General features: G+C 42.8%; 1 protein-coding gene across 1 annotated transcript in view; it reads right to left on the bottom strand.

Annotated features, from left to right (window-relative positions):
- TMEM108 (transmembrane protein 108) overlaps positions 1-14,841 on the bottom strand; it is a 456,490-nt gene that overhangs the window by 350,575 nt on the left and 91,074 nt on the right. Inside the window, exon 2 of the mRNA XM_060685904.2 lies at positions 12,413-12,498. Within this exon, the coding sequence (XP_060541887.1) occupies positions 12,413-12,452 (40 nt within the window). The 5' untranslated portion in view covers positions 12,453-12,498. The remainder of the gene's footprint in view (positions 1-12,412; positions 12,499-14,841) is intronic.

The raw sequence follows: 14,841 nt of genomic DNA on the forward strand, positions 1-14,841 counted from the left end.
TTGGTCATCAATGTCTCCCAGGGCACATCTTGGACTCTCAGCGGGGCTGACAAGGCTCGGGCTGTCTCGAACATATCATGCCTGCATACACTGAGGAAAACCGCTTGTTTACGATCGCTAGGGAGAGCCTTATAGTCATTAGCGGCTAAGAAACAGTCAAACCTGTCCAGGAAGGAATCCCAAGTCTCTTGAGCCTGGTTAAAAGGAGCGAACATCGTTGCCAGAGGCACCTCACGATCAGAGCCCAGCTGAGGAAACAGTTCCCTTACAGATAGTGTCGACGCTCGATTTTCACCTCACAATCCCATCCTTCGTCGCCAGTATTATGAATGGGGCTGGCTGAGAAATCGAGTCGACTCATAGTAACCTTAACCTCATTTATTTACGTAACACAACAGCTACAAACTATGTCTAATGCCTGACAGAACAGAGAGCAACACTTGCGAACTGACAGCTTTTATATAACCTCGTCTGTCAGCACCTGCACCAATCACTGGCTCGCGATCTCCCGCCAGAACAGCGCCCCCTCTGGCCAAGCCGCTTGCACAGGCGTCTATCTGTTAGGACATAACAGTTAGGTCCTAATTTCTTCCATTTTGGGGTAGTTTGTAAGTATTTTATGGATAGATACACCTTATCCCCTACTTGGAATTCTTTCAGTTTGGCCCTTTTAATCAGCCTGCTTCTTATGGGCCTGATGGGCCTCATATAGCGCTTTACATGTGACATTGCAATTGTTCAATTCACTCCACTAAGAAGGGGATCAGAGGCTTCTCTTGAGGTAGTTCTGGTATGGGGACAAAATCCTCACCAGAAGCAACTTTGAATGGGGTGAAGCCAGTATTACTATATATAAAGTTGTTATAAGTGACCTCAGCAAAGGGCAGTAGGTCAGCCCAATTATCCTATTGGTAATTTATGTAGAACCTAAGGTACTGTTCCAGAACCGAGTTAGCACATTCACAAGCCCCATTAGTTTGAGAGTGGTGTGTGGAGCTTAACCCCTGGGTGGAGCCTAACAGCCTTAAGAATTCCCATCAAAATTGGGAGGTGAACTGTATCCCCCTATCCGAGATAATGCAATCAGGAAACCCATGTAACCTATACATGTGTTGAATAAACAGTTTAGCGAGCCCTTTAGCTGAAAATATTTTAGGACATGGGATAAAATTCACCTGTTTGGAGAATAAATCTGTAAGCACCCAAATGAATGTTTTCCCCACTCTCAGGCAATTCTACAATAAAATCCATAGATATTTCTCTCCATGGGGTCCTAGGATTGGCAACACTCTGGAGCAGTCCAGTGGGCTTCCCTGGGGGCAGTTTAGCTGCTGCACAAATGGGGCAGCTGGCCACATAAGTCTCAATGTCTTTTTTCAACAAAGGCCACCAAAACTGCTGCTTGATCAGGTGCAAAGTTTTCACGAAACCAAAATGGCCAGCAGCTTTCAAATCATGGGCCTGTTGCAGAACAGTCCCCCTCAGACTGGTGGGCATGTATAGATTAGCGCCAATCCATGTCAGGCCATTTCTCATGGTACAATCCTTTGTGTGGGATAAAAACCACTCATCACTCTTTAGTGCCCCCTTCAGCTCTTCACATAAGTCACTGGCAAGCTCAGGCTCCAAATTCTTCTGGGCCCTGTAACCCCAGGGGCGGCCAGTTGGTTAGACAGGATGATTGGTTGGATCACCTCAGGTCTAACACTGTTGTATTGGGGCAGTCTGGACAAAGCATCAACCATAAAGTTCTTTCCCCCCAGGAAAATAGCGCAGCGCAAAATTAAATCGATTAAAGTATTGTGCCCAACTTGTTTAGGTGACAATTTCTGGGAGTTTTCAGGGCCTCCAGATTTTTGTGATCAGTCCACACTTCAAAAGGCTGCTTTGCTCCTTCTAGGAAATGTTGTGAGCCGCCCTGAGTCCTATGGAGATAGGGCGGCATATAAGTTATATTAAATAAATAAAATAAAATAAATAAATGTCTCCAAGTTAGCAGTGTCCATCTCATAGCAAAAGCTTCCTTCTCCCAAATTGCCCACTTCCTCTCAGTCTCAGTTAATTTCCTGGACGTGTAAGCGCAGGGTTGTAAGTCTTCCTTGGCATTTGCCTGCCACAGCATGGCCTCCATCACTAGTATCGGCCTGAACCACAAATGGGGCATCTGTGTCAGGGTGTTTAAGTATAGGTTTGGCCACAAACAGCCACTTGAGCTTTTCAAAGGCTGCTTGGCATTCGATGGTCCACTCAAGGGGTTGGCTAGGCCTAGTCTTGGATTCTCCCTCAGTTTTCAAAAGGTTAGTGATGGGTAATGCAATCTTAGCGAAAGAATGAATGAACTGTCTATAAAAATTTGCAAAACTCAGAAAACTCTGCAACTGCTTTCTAGTGCCAGGGGGTACCTATTCCAGTACCGCTCGCACCTTTTCAGGATCCATCTCTATCCCCTCATACAATATGCAATAAGGAAAGTATTCAATATTGTCCTGGTGAAACTCACACTTAGACAATTTAGCATACAGTTCAGCAGCTCTGAGTTTATTCAGGATTGCACGCGCTAGCTTCACATGTTCCTCCATAGTCTCTGTGTATATGAGTATGTCATCTAAGTAAACCAAGACCCCTTTGTACAAATGTTCATGCACCACCTCATTGATTAATTGCATGAACACAGCGGGCATCTCTTGTAATCCGAATGGGAGCACTCTGAACTGGAAGCAATCTAGAGGGCAATTAAAGGCAGCTTTCCATTCATCTCCCTCCTTAATGTGAACTCTGTAGTAAGCTTCCCTCAACTCCAGCTTGGTAAAGATTTTTCCTTTGACTAAAGGTGCCATCATGTCCTTCATTAGCGGCAGGGGGTAAACATTCTCCATACACACAGCATTCAGACCTTTATAATCTATGCAGAGATTAAGAGACCCATCATTCTTTTCATGAAATAACACTGGGACGGGCACCGCAGTCTAGCTGGTTGGATAGAACCCCACTTTAAGTTCTTGTCAATAAAGGCCCGCAGCTCATACAACTCCCTTGGATCAATAAATCCTCAAATAGATTTTTGGCTTAGGGAGCTTGGCCCCAGAGAGGATTTCTATGCTGCAGTCCATGGGGAAATGTGGCAGGAGCATGTCAGAGCCGCACTCACTGAATGCCTCGCTGAAGTCCCAGTATTCCTTTGGGATTTTCTTCTCTCCATCTGTGTGCTCTTGCCCTGCAGCTCCTAATTTCCTTGTAACCTTGGCCCTCAGCGATGGTTTCTCTCCCCTTCTTCCCACTGGTTGGGATCAGATTCTCAAAAGCCCCTTCCTCCAGTTCAAAGAGAGTTCCACTTTTGGTGCCAGGTTAGTCCATGCAGGAGAGGCCTCTCCATTCTGGGGGCTATAATGAAACTCAATGTCTCTTTGTGATTCCCCATCCCCATTTCCACAGGTTCAGTTATGAAGTGAGCTGGGCACACCCCTGCCACTGACCCATTCAGCTGGCAAAAGGCTATGGGTACCCTCAGTCTCAGTCTCAGAGCTAATCACACATTTGGTGCACCCTGAGTCTAAAGGGGCCAGCATCTTCCCCTGGGTGCCTGACAATGGCACCCTTAGCTCCACTGGGATAGTTACAGGAGTCACATGTTGACTTATCAGGGGACAGTCATCAGAGTCAGTCTCACTCTCCTCCAGTGGGGTCAGAGCTCCCAGTTCCTCCTGTGCATGAACTCAATGACCTCCACCCCCCTCAATGCTGTGCCTCAATGGCTGCTTCTCAGGCTTTTTGCTCCTAGCAGCCACAGGTTTGGGGTTTGGTTTGGCTGGACAGCATTCAGCTGCTCGGTGCCTCTCCTTCCCACACTTGAAGCATGCTGTGGACCTCAGTTTGGGCACTGGCCCGCCTTTGACAGATCTTTGGGGATCCTTAGGAGCGGGGGATGGAATTTACTCCAGCTATGGTTCCCCCATTGCCAGTCTCTGACCAGGTCGATTTCCACCTCGACAGCCAAGACATACCAGCACTGGAGCTCTTGTGGGGGCCCTCAGGAAATGCACCAGTGATAGACTTCATTGTTAAGCCCATCCTTGTAACATTCTATCAGAACTTCCTGAGGCAAGATGGCCACATGGCAAGCCAGCTCACAGAACTCCTGGATGTATTCTGCCACTGACCTAAACCCCTCGGTGATGGTCTTCATTTGGATCCCACCTTGCATTCAGCTAGAGTCTTCAAACCTCTGACAAAGGGCCACCATAAATTGGTCATAGTTCCTTAGTTGGGGGGCATTATCATTGTGAAGGGTGACCATCCAGTCTGCTGCAACTCCTTCCAGGGCCATGGTGACACATCTCACTTTAGCTGCCTCAGATCCCAATTCATCTTCATACTCCAGATCTGGGCTTGGAAGAATCCCAGAGCATTGGGATCTTCTCCATATTTTACTCCCCCCTCTGCCTGGTCAGCCTCTCTATAGGATGACAGGGCAAGCTTCTGGGAGAGGGCCTGCCGAGTCCTCTGGCTCTCGATCGCTTCGTATAGCAGTTGCAATGCATGGATTACAATGAGGGCCTCTTTGTCAGAATCAGGCAGGGAAAAGTCACCATGCTGCCTTCTGGTGAGGGTCATCCTGGGTGGGTACTCCTCAGAGTCTTCCAGCCATCCTACACCTAGCAACAATCTGGCTCAGACCAGCTCCTCCTTGAGTTGCTTCTCCAGTCTCTCCGTCTCATCTCGGTTCCAGCGTGGCTGAGGAGAGGTTGATCCTGGGCTCCAGACTCTTCCTGGTTGCTGCCATGGGTCGACATTGAGTGCTCAGCTCCCACTTGGCTCATAAAGCAGATCTTGCCTAATGTCAGGCCTGCCTCCATTCAAAACTCAAGAAAGAAAACCCCAAACTCCATTGATTTAAAGAACAGTTTGAAGTGATAGCAGTGAAAGCAAGGCAAGATCTGATTCAAAATCTAAAAAAAATTTTAAGCTGCAAACCTGTAATAACAATTTCTAACTTCTGTGGTTTTCCTAGTTGTAATGTATGGCTGTGAAAGCTGGACCATAAGGAAGGCTGAGCGTCAAAGAATTGAGACCTTTGAAGTATGGTGCTGGAGAAGACTCCTACAAGTCCCTTGGACTGCAAGGCAATCAAACCGGTCAGTCCTAGAGGAGATCAACCCTAACTGCTCTTTAGAAGGCCAGATCCTGAAGATGAAACTTTATTTATTTATTTATTTGTTCAACTTGTATGTCGCCTTTCTCCGAAGACTCAAGGCGGCTTACAATGCATTTAAAAACCATATATAAAAACATTAAAAATTAAAACATTAAAAACAATTAAAATCCATTCACACCATTCATGGCCGGATCTCGCCAGATCGCAACAGCGAGATCAACGGCCCAGGCCTGCCGGAAAAGCCAGGTCTTCACTGCTTTTTGGAAGGCCAATAGGGTGGGGATGGTCCGGATCTCAGGAGGAAACTCAAATACTTTGGCCACCTAATGAGAAAGAAGGACTCACTGGAGAAAAGCCTAATGCTGGGAACGATTGAAGGCAAAAGAAGAAGGGGATGACAGAGAATGAGGTGACTGGATGGAGTCACTGAAGCAGTAGGCATGAGCTTTAATGGACTCCACAGGATGATAGAGGACAGGAAGGCCTGGAGGAATGTTTTCCATGGGGTTGCAATGGGTCGGACATGATTTCGCAACTAACAACAACAACTTTTGTTGTAAGGTAAAGGTAAAGGTTCCCCTGCACATGCGTGATAGTCGTTTCCAGCTCTAGGGGTGGTATTCATCTCCATTTCTAAGCTGAAGAGCCAGTGCTGTCCGAAGACATCTCTGTGGTCATGTGGCTTGCATGACTAAATGCTGAAGGCACACGGAGCACTGTTACCTTCCTACCAAAGTGATCCCTATTTTTCTACTTGCATTTTTTACATGCTTTCGAACTCCTAGGTTGGCAGAAGCTGGGACAAGTAACAGGAGCTCACTCAGTTATGTGGCGCTAGGGATTTGAACTGCTGAACTGCTAACCTTCTGATCGACAAGGTTAGCGTCTTAGCCACTGACCCACCGCATCCCAATTTCTGTTGTATAATGCCATAAATATGCCATAAATATATGACTCACTAGAAACATGAGAGCCACATTGTAAACAATGAACACTAATGAAACTAGACATGACATGTAATTAACAAAATGTAATTGGTTGAAATACACTATACTATTCAGGTTTTGAATATAATAAATTTATGAGCTAATATTTTATGTGAATTAAAAATAATCCTGATAACATCTAACTTCTCTTCAATTTTACTTTAAGTATTTTACAATAAAACAAACTGCTTTTGAAATGACAGAAAAAACAGAATATTAAAATCACAAATATTGCTATTATGACCATAATGGAATCTTACAATTCTGAGGGGTCCGTAGTACTCTCTATGCTTGGTTGTTTTCTTGCAGACTTTTCATTACATCAAGGAACCCTCACTTCTATCCTTAGCTACAAATATTCTCCTTTATGGATCCTACAGATTTTTTCAGAAAATTTAGAATTCAGACCATGAATACAGTTATTTTAATGTTGCCAATAAAACAGAAATATTGCCAAATGCATGCAGATATTGCAACATGCAACACATGCCTATCCAATCCCCTATAACAGGGGTGTCAAACTCAATTTCATTGAGGGCCACATCAGGGTTGTGGTTGACTTCAAGGGGCCGAGGTGAGTGTGGCCAGGTCGACATCACTCATGTTGGGTTGACGCCTGTGGTGGCCGGGGCGGAGCTGTGGGGATCCATTGACTCCAGTGGAAGAAAGTGAGAGTAGGGCGAGCACCAAATCCTTGTACACCAGAGGAGCCTCACCATCCCTCTTGGGCCATGTGGACAACCCCCAGATGATGGAGGGTAAGCGCCCAGTCAGCCCTCAAGCTCCCAGGGCACTAGGATCCCACAGCCCAGACCAGACCAGACCAGCCACACTTCCCCAAGGAGGTGCCCGGCTGTGCTTACCTCAAGGCTGCTGCTGCTGTGCTCACTCTCTTTGGCCAGGGTGTTCATGGTGTGTGCAGGAGGGCAAAATGTGTGGGTCAGAGGGAGGCCCACTCCCTCTCCTTGTGAGGAGACCTGGCTTTATAACCAAAGCTTCCTCAGCGATAGGATGGGAGACCACCAGGAGAGGTCGGGCAGAGAGGACAAAGGGATGGCAAAAGGACAGCAGGGCTGCTGGTAGCCAAGTGCTAAGTCAGAACTTCCCTCAGACCCTCACTCCCTCTCATTATAATCTCCTTCCTTCCTTTCTTCCTTCCTTCCTTCCTTCCTTCCTTCCTTCCTTCCTTCCTTCCTTCCTTCCTTCTTTTTGTGTTTCTCATTCCCATCTCCTTCCTTCCTCTGTGCTCAGGAAGGGAAGAGGAGAGGGGGAGAGATTGGCAGCCCTGGGGGCATGCATAGGAGGCAGCGAGCACACAGAGCCTGGCATCCCTGGGGACCAGGGCCGGATTTTCCTATAGGCTAACTAGGCTTCAGCCTAGGGCCTCAAGATCAAGAGGGGCCTACATTCAAATTGTTAGCAAAATTAAAATTACACTTTCACTATAGGTGAAAGGGCCTCATAAGTGGAATAGCCTATGGCCTCTTTTCATCTAAATCCGGCCCTGCTGGGGACCGTCTTGCCCCGCAAGCTGACTGCATTCAGAAGGAAGGAAGGAAGGAAGGAAGGAAGGAAGGAAGGAAGGAAGGAAGGAAGGAAGGAAGGAAGGAAGGAAGGAAGGAATTTAAAGCAGGGAAGGAAGAAAAGAAAGAATTAAATGACAGAGGGAAAAAAGAAAGAATCCATAATAAGTTTTATCCATCCCTTACTTAACTGAATGGCAAAAGGGAGACTAATCTTTTAAACTTGGATGTTACTGCAGAAACAAATCACAACGATCTACTACAAGTCGATTTCACAGAAGATGCCATTGAAAAGGCACTACGCAACCTAAAACCATCTCTATCGATTGGCCCTGATGGATTATGTGCCTACTTCCTAAAGAAGCTCTCAACCACCATAGCAAACCACTTAGCATAATCTATGAAATATCTTTCAGAACCAGCTCCTTACCTAATTTATGGTCACTAGCCATGGTCATCCCTATCTTCAAAAAGTGACCCCCCAGCCTAGTTGATAATTACAGACCAATCTCATTATGCAAAGTCATGGAATCAATCAATCATCAATCAATCACTCCCCTTGAAGTGCACCCGGAAGCTCCAACTGGTCCAGAATGTGGCCGCACAAGTAATTATGGGAGCAACATGGCGCTCACATGTAACACCTCTTCTACATGAGCTGCACTGGCTTCCAGTGGCCTTCCGAGTGCGCTTCAAGGTGTTGGTTCTTACCTTTAAAGTGCTCCATGGCTTAGGACCTGAGTACTTATGAGACCACCTGCTGCAACCAATAACCTCCCACCAACCAATACGCTCTCACAGAGTAGGCCTACTCATAGTACCATCATTAAAATAATGTCGTCTAGTAGTTCCAAGGGAGAGAGCCTTCTCTGTGGGGGCACCTACTCTTTGGAACAAAATACCCCCTGGAATACGAATAATCCCAGATTTTTGAACTTTCCGACGTGCCCTGAAGACCTTTCTGTTTCAACAAGCAGGGTTAGCATAAACATCTAAATTCTATGCCAAGGTCTTAGCAGATACACCAAGTTGACTCAATTTATTATTTACTGTTTATAAAAAAAAAAAAAGAAAGAAATATTATATGTATATGAAATCTTAATCTGTTCACCGCCCTGAGTCCTTCGGGTGAAGGGCGGTATAGAAATTCAATAAATAAATAAATAAATAAATAAATAAATAAATAAATAAATAAATAAACCAATCCATTACCCTCTACTTAGAAACTAACAACCTACTCTCTAACAAGCAATTTGGCTTTAGAAAAAAATTGTCCTGGAATCTGCAACTATTACAAAATGCAAAAACATATGGACTTCAAAACTCAACCAGGGTAAATCAATAGATGTAATTTATAAAGCCTTCGACTCAGTGGTACACCACAAGCTACTTCTAAAACTAAAATCTTATGGCATTTCCAGATTCCTGCATAAGTGGATAGCTGCGTTCCTATCAAACAGGTAACAAGTAGTCAAAATAGGGAATGCCTTGTCTAACCCTGCACCTGTTAACAGCAGTGTCCCCCAAGGCAGTGTTTTAGGATTCACACTCTTTATACCTTATATAAATGACCTTTGTGATCATATTATAAGCAACTGCTTTCTCTTCGCTGATGATGTAAAACTATGCAACACCACTGACAATGCTGCTACTCTACAAAAAGACTTTAACTATGTGTCAGAATGGTCAAACAATTGACAACTCCAAATCTCAACCAACAAATGCTCTGTTTTACACATTGGCAAAAAAAAAATCAGAACACAAAATACAAGCTGGGCGGATACAACCTAACAGACGACCCTCACTCTCGAGTACTCATCTCCAAGGATCCTGAAAAGACCTTAGAGTACTCATCTCAAATGATCTAAGTGCCAGAGCTCACTATAACAGCATTGCTAAAAAAGCAATAAGAGTTGTTAACCTAATCTTGCATAGCTTCTTCTCCAGTAATATTGAACTGCAAACTAGGGGATACAAAACTTTTGCCAGACCAATTCTTGAATACAGCTCATCTGTCTGGAACCCGCACTGCATATTGGACATTAATACAATTGAATAAGTCCAGAGATATTTCACAAGAAAAGTCCTCCACTCCTCTGCTCGCTACAAAATACCTTATGCCACCAGACTTGAAATTTTGGGCTTAGACAACTTAGAACCTTGCTTAGAACTTCGCTGTCTTCAGTCTGACCTAAGCATAGTACATAGAATCATCTTCTACAATGTTCTACCAGCCAATGAATACTTCAGCTTCAACCAAAACAATACAAGAGCACACAATAGATAAACTCATGGTAAATCGATCCAAACTAGACTGCAGAAAATACGACTTCAGTAACAGAGTTGTCAATGCCTGGAATGCACTACCTGACTCTTTGGTTTCTTCCCCAAACCCCCAAAACTTTAACCTTAGACTGTCTACTCTAGACCTCACCCCATTCCTAAGAGGTCTTTAAGGGGCATGCATAAGCGCACCAGAGTGCCTACCGTCCCTATCCTAATGTTTTCTTATTCATATCCATTTCATGTATTTATAATTATCTGTATCTGTCATAAAATACATGCTTGACAAAAAACACACACACAAAAAAAAAAAGCAAAACAAAACAACTTTTCCATGGTTCAAATCAGATGTGCAAAGCTACCGCTTCACTTGTTAACAGCTGGAGAACAGGAGAACCATGCAGAGCAAGCAGGAAAGCCTCTGCCTGGAAGGATGAAGGTTAAAAAAATAAAAAATAAAAATAAAAATAAAAATAAAATAAAATAAAATAAAATAAAATAAAATAAAATAAAATAAAATAAAATAAAATAATAAAATAAAATAAAATAAAATAAAATAAAATAAAATAAAATAAAATAAAATAAAATAAAATAAAATAAAATAAAATAAAATACAGCATGCAATTCACATCCACCACAGCTCTCTGGCCACAGTTAGGAGCTGATCTGAATTCAGGGCTAGAAACTTCAAGCAAGAAGTGAGTTGTAGCTTCTTCGGGAGCTGAGCAAACTCCTCGGTTCTTTGGACAGAAAATCTTTGGGGGGAGGGCATGAGGAAGAAGTAGGGGGGGAGAAATCACTTGACAATTGAAGACTTCAAAATCTTACAACCTGCTCTCCTGGCCACTTTTTTTTTTTTTAAATTACCAGTTTACATTTCATTAGCTGCTGATTCCTCACACCCAGCTGCATATTCCAATTCCCTCCCCAACTATATCAATATACAGACACCCCCTTCCATGAGAGATTGCCTTCTTCTTCCCCGATTTCAATTTTCTTCCCCAATGAACTTGGGACAAAGGACATCAAAAATTGCCAAGAGGCCCAGAAGAAGCTGTGGCAAATTTAAAAAAAAGAAGAAACAGAAACAAAAATTCCCTATTCATTTTCTCACCCCTCCCACCTATGAACTGCAAATGAATGGGAGCTGCCCCATTCTCTTTACATATTTCCAGTCTGCCCGCCCACCCCTCCCCACCCCTTGAGAGGTCTACATGGCTTTCTTCCCTGACCCCCACTCCCCCAGAAAAATAAAATAAAACCACATTCAGGCACTCCCTCCCTTCTCTTTGCCAAATTCCAGCAGCAATCAGCCCGCTCTTGTTGCCAGCCATGAATCTCTAGCGCCCAATACTTCAAGATCTGGAAATTAAAAACTTACACAACGAACATGTCAGAATTAGAAAGAACTTGGAGAGGGAGAGAAGGAAGAAGACCAGCCATCTGGGCCGGCACATAGTCAGTCTTAAATCTGACCCGTGCAGTCCCCTGGAGCCAGTGAGAGACCGTCCTGCTGCCTTGGTCCCACCCCCTGGGCATGTACACAGGAGGTAGTGAGCACGTGCGTCCTGGGTGAAAGGGAAGCACTCAGAACACACCCAGCCTGCGGGGCAAGATGATCCCTGGGGACACAAGGCCCTGTACATGCTCACTGCCTCCTCTGTGTATGCCCAGGGGATGAGATGAGGGCAGCCCCTTACTGGCTCTAGGGCAGTCCTGCGGCTCTAAGGCCAAAAGTGTTCTGGCTGCCACCAGGTTGTAGATCAGTGTCTGGTCAGCCTGAGCCGGTCTGAGGTGCCCCGGGCCAGCCCTTTGCTGCTTCCAGGGCAGTCCAGTGAGCCACATACATCATGGGCTGGATCTGGCCCGCGGGCCTTCATTTTGACACCCCTGCTCTAAAATATCTAATGGAAGATACCAATGCACACACATACACATGTGCGCGCATACAGATCCTACATTATTTCTTGCAATACAGTATTTTTTTGTACACAACCAGGTGCCTTTTGTTTAGACATGGAAGGAGGCAGAATATCAGACAATAAATTCTTTTATATTACCTTTCCCAAAATAGAAGAACACAGAGATAAACAGAGGTACTTGAGATAAGTAACAGAGATAAAACCAAATACATTTTTGAACATTATTAAAATTAAAAAGTTCAACAACATTGAGATCAAATTCTCATTATCATTTAAAGCTGAACACATTCAGAATATAAACATCAATCTATTTGGTTAACTAGCAATTTCCATTTTTTTGCTCTGCTGCCAAATTGCAAACATCCTGAGTTTTAGCCAGTTCACTATGGCTGTATATTTTTTATGGAAATAAACTCAACAGAAATAAAAACTGAACATGAATATTACAGAAAAAGATCTAACAGATATGTACATATGAGTGCACATATGGTCTTTTCCTCCAGAAAAGAAAAGTATAAAAATAAATCTTTATAACTGTTTACTTACTGAGCATTTGGCAATAGAGGGCCTGTAAACTTCTCTTCATGGTATCATCTGCTCTTGGTTGTCTTGCAATCTATTCATGTTTCTGTCTAAGGGACAGAGAAAGATATGTATGGTTAACTTAAAAACAATAACAAAAAAACCCAGTGCCAGTTTATTCCCCTCTCAAACTCTGCATAGTAATTCAAAGTGGCTCAGAAGAAATACAAGTAGGGAAATGCCAAAAATAGCATTGTAAGTTCTTATACATTGGTAGCCAGAAAGCCAGAGTCAGTTCTAAGAAAAAAGAGAATATGCAAATTGATTGGTGAATCCCAAGTAGGGGATATAGTAGACAAGACAATGATTCTGCTCAACTGCTGTATTCTACAGTTTGCTACAGTGAAATAAGTTTGTCTTATAGTACCAGACTGAATATCTGTAAAAATGGCTCCATATATCTGCAATTTTGTATATTTTATTCATGTGTAAAATGGCAGATTGCTTCTGTGCATGCATAATATCTTTTTTATTTCATGGTCTGTATACATTATGTAAGTAAATTTAATATTACTATTAAAATATGCAATCCTCATATACTTTTGTTTTTTCCAAAACACCTTCAGGACATTTGGCTGTAACACATCCTTTGACTAAAGGCAAGATGAGGAGAAAGAGAAGCCTCTGAGATATGACCACGGGCCATAAGTGCCCAAAATATGACGACAATTGAGCTCAAAATTTATGTTGGCAACTGAAACATTTGTTAAGTGAATTTTTGCCCCATTTATGAATTTTAAGTGAATCTGGCTTCCCCATTGACTTTGCTTGTTAGAAGTTCGCAAAAGGTGACCACATGATCCTGGGACATTGCAACCATCATAAATATTAGTCAGGTGCCAAGCATCTGAATTTTGATCACATGACCATGGGGATGCTGCAACGGTCGTTAAGTGTGAAAAGTGGTCCTAAGTCATTTTTTCCAGAGCCACTTTAACTTTGAACAATCACTATATGAACAGTTGTAAATTGAGGACTACCTATAGAGCAATCCTGCTTCATGAACATCCATATAGGAGTAAAGGGACAGATGACAAACTGTGTATTTATTTTTTTTTAATTTGATTTATATGCCACCCTTCTCCGGAGACTCAGGGTGTCTTACAATGCGTTAAGCAATAGCCTTCATACTTTTGTATATTTTATGACAAAGTCAGTTTATTGCCCCCACAATCTGGGTCCTCATTTTACCTACCTTAGAAAGGATGGAAGGCTGAGTCAACCTTGAGCCTGGTGAGATTTGAACTTGCAGTAATTGCAGGCAACTGATGTTAATAACATCATTGCAACTTTGTTAAACCTTGCCCCTCTTCTACATGTTATGCAACATTACACTCAGGTATTTAAGCAGTGTAGCATACATTATGTCACAAAGCAGGATTCATCACTTTGCTGACATGTAAGTTCCTGCTCTACAGGGATCTAGATCCATAAGTGAAAAAGACTGCAATGTATACCAAGCAAAGTTTTTTAACAATACATTTGAGATCTCTTATTCAGAATTCTACGTACTCCTTTTCTCCCTTTTATTTCACTCTTGGTAATTATCAGGTACCTAATTCAATTGTTTGACTGGCATGAGATAGAAGATAAATACCTGACAGGTAATTGTGATGTTTAGATTTTCCATATGGTTCAATTTCCTTTAAAATGACTGCTTTTTAAAAATTTGGGAAAAAATTTTTGTAGAGAGGGTAAGGAGATATGGGTTATGACAGCAACTGGAATTGTGAGAATTGCTGTCACTAGCAATGAGGTTGTGTGACAACACACTTTACAGCTGCATCATTCAGCTATGGAAGTTCCAGTCCCAACTGTTGTCACAACTCAAGGATCTATCTATGTACTAAATGAAAGAACTAGAACCACAGAGATATACAGTTCAGCCTTTGGATTCAGACTGAGAAGTCAATTCTTAAGAACAATCTTACAGTACTACTTGAGATTCTAGGGAAATGTCCTTCTGCCATCTTGTATTCTCTAGCTATTTCAATGCCTCCAACTATCATTTTTTCTCAACTATTAAAAAATGAATAAGACATCTGTGAAACAGGCGAAACCAGCACACAAAACTCTTCCCCTGATTAAATGCAAAGGAATTTATGACACTGGAAAGAATGTATTTGATTTATAGAGACAAGTCTCTCAGGATTGCCACTTTTATTAACTTCATTTGCCAGCAGAAGACGTGAGACGTTCCCTCTGTTATCACTTTACAGTTATTTATATACACATAATTATAAACTCCTGCTTGAATATACCTTCTCTCTTAGCCCTCACTCCCAATTTTAAATTAAAAGAGGTTGTACTTGCAGGAAAAGCTGAGTATTTCCTATAGATTAAGTAAATTTCACTTCAGTGAAATAATATTTAGATTTTATCATTGCTTTTGT

The sequence above is a fragment of the Pantherophis guttatus genome, chromosome 4 (genome assembly GCF_059756535.1).
Source record: "Pantherophis guttatus breed Tessera chromosome 4, ASM5975653v1, whole genome shotgun sequence".
NCBI lineage: Eukaryota > Metazoa > Chordata > Lepidosauria > Squamata > Colubridae > Pantherophis > Pantherophis guttatus.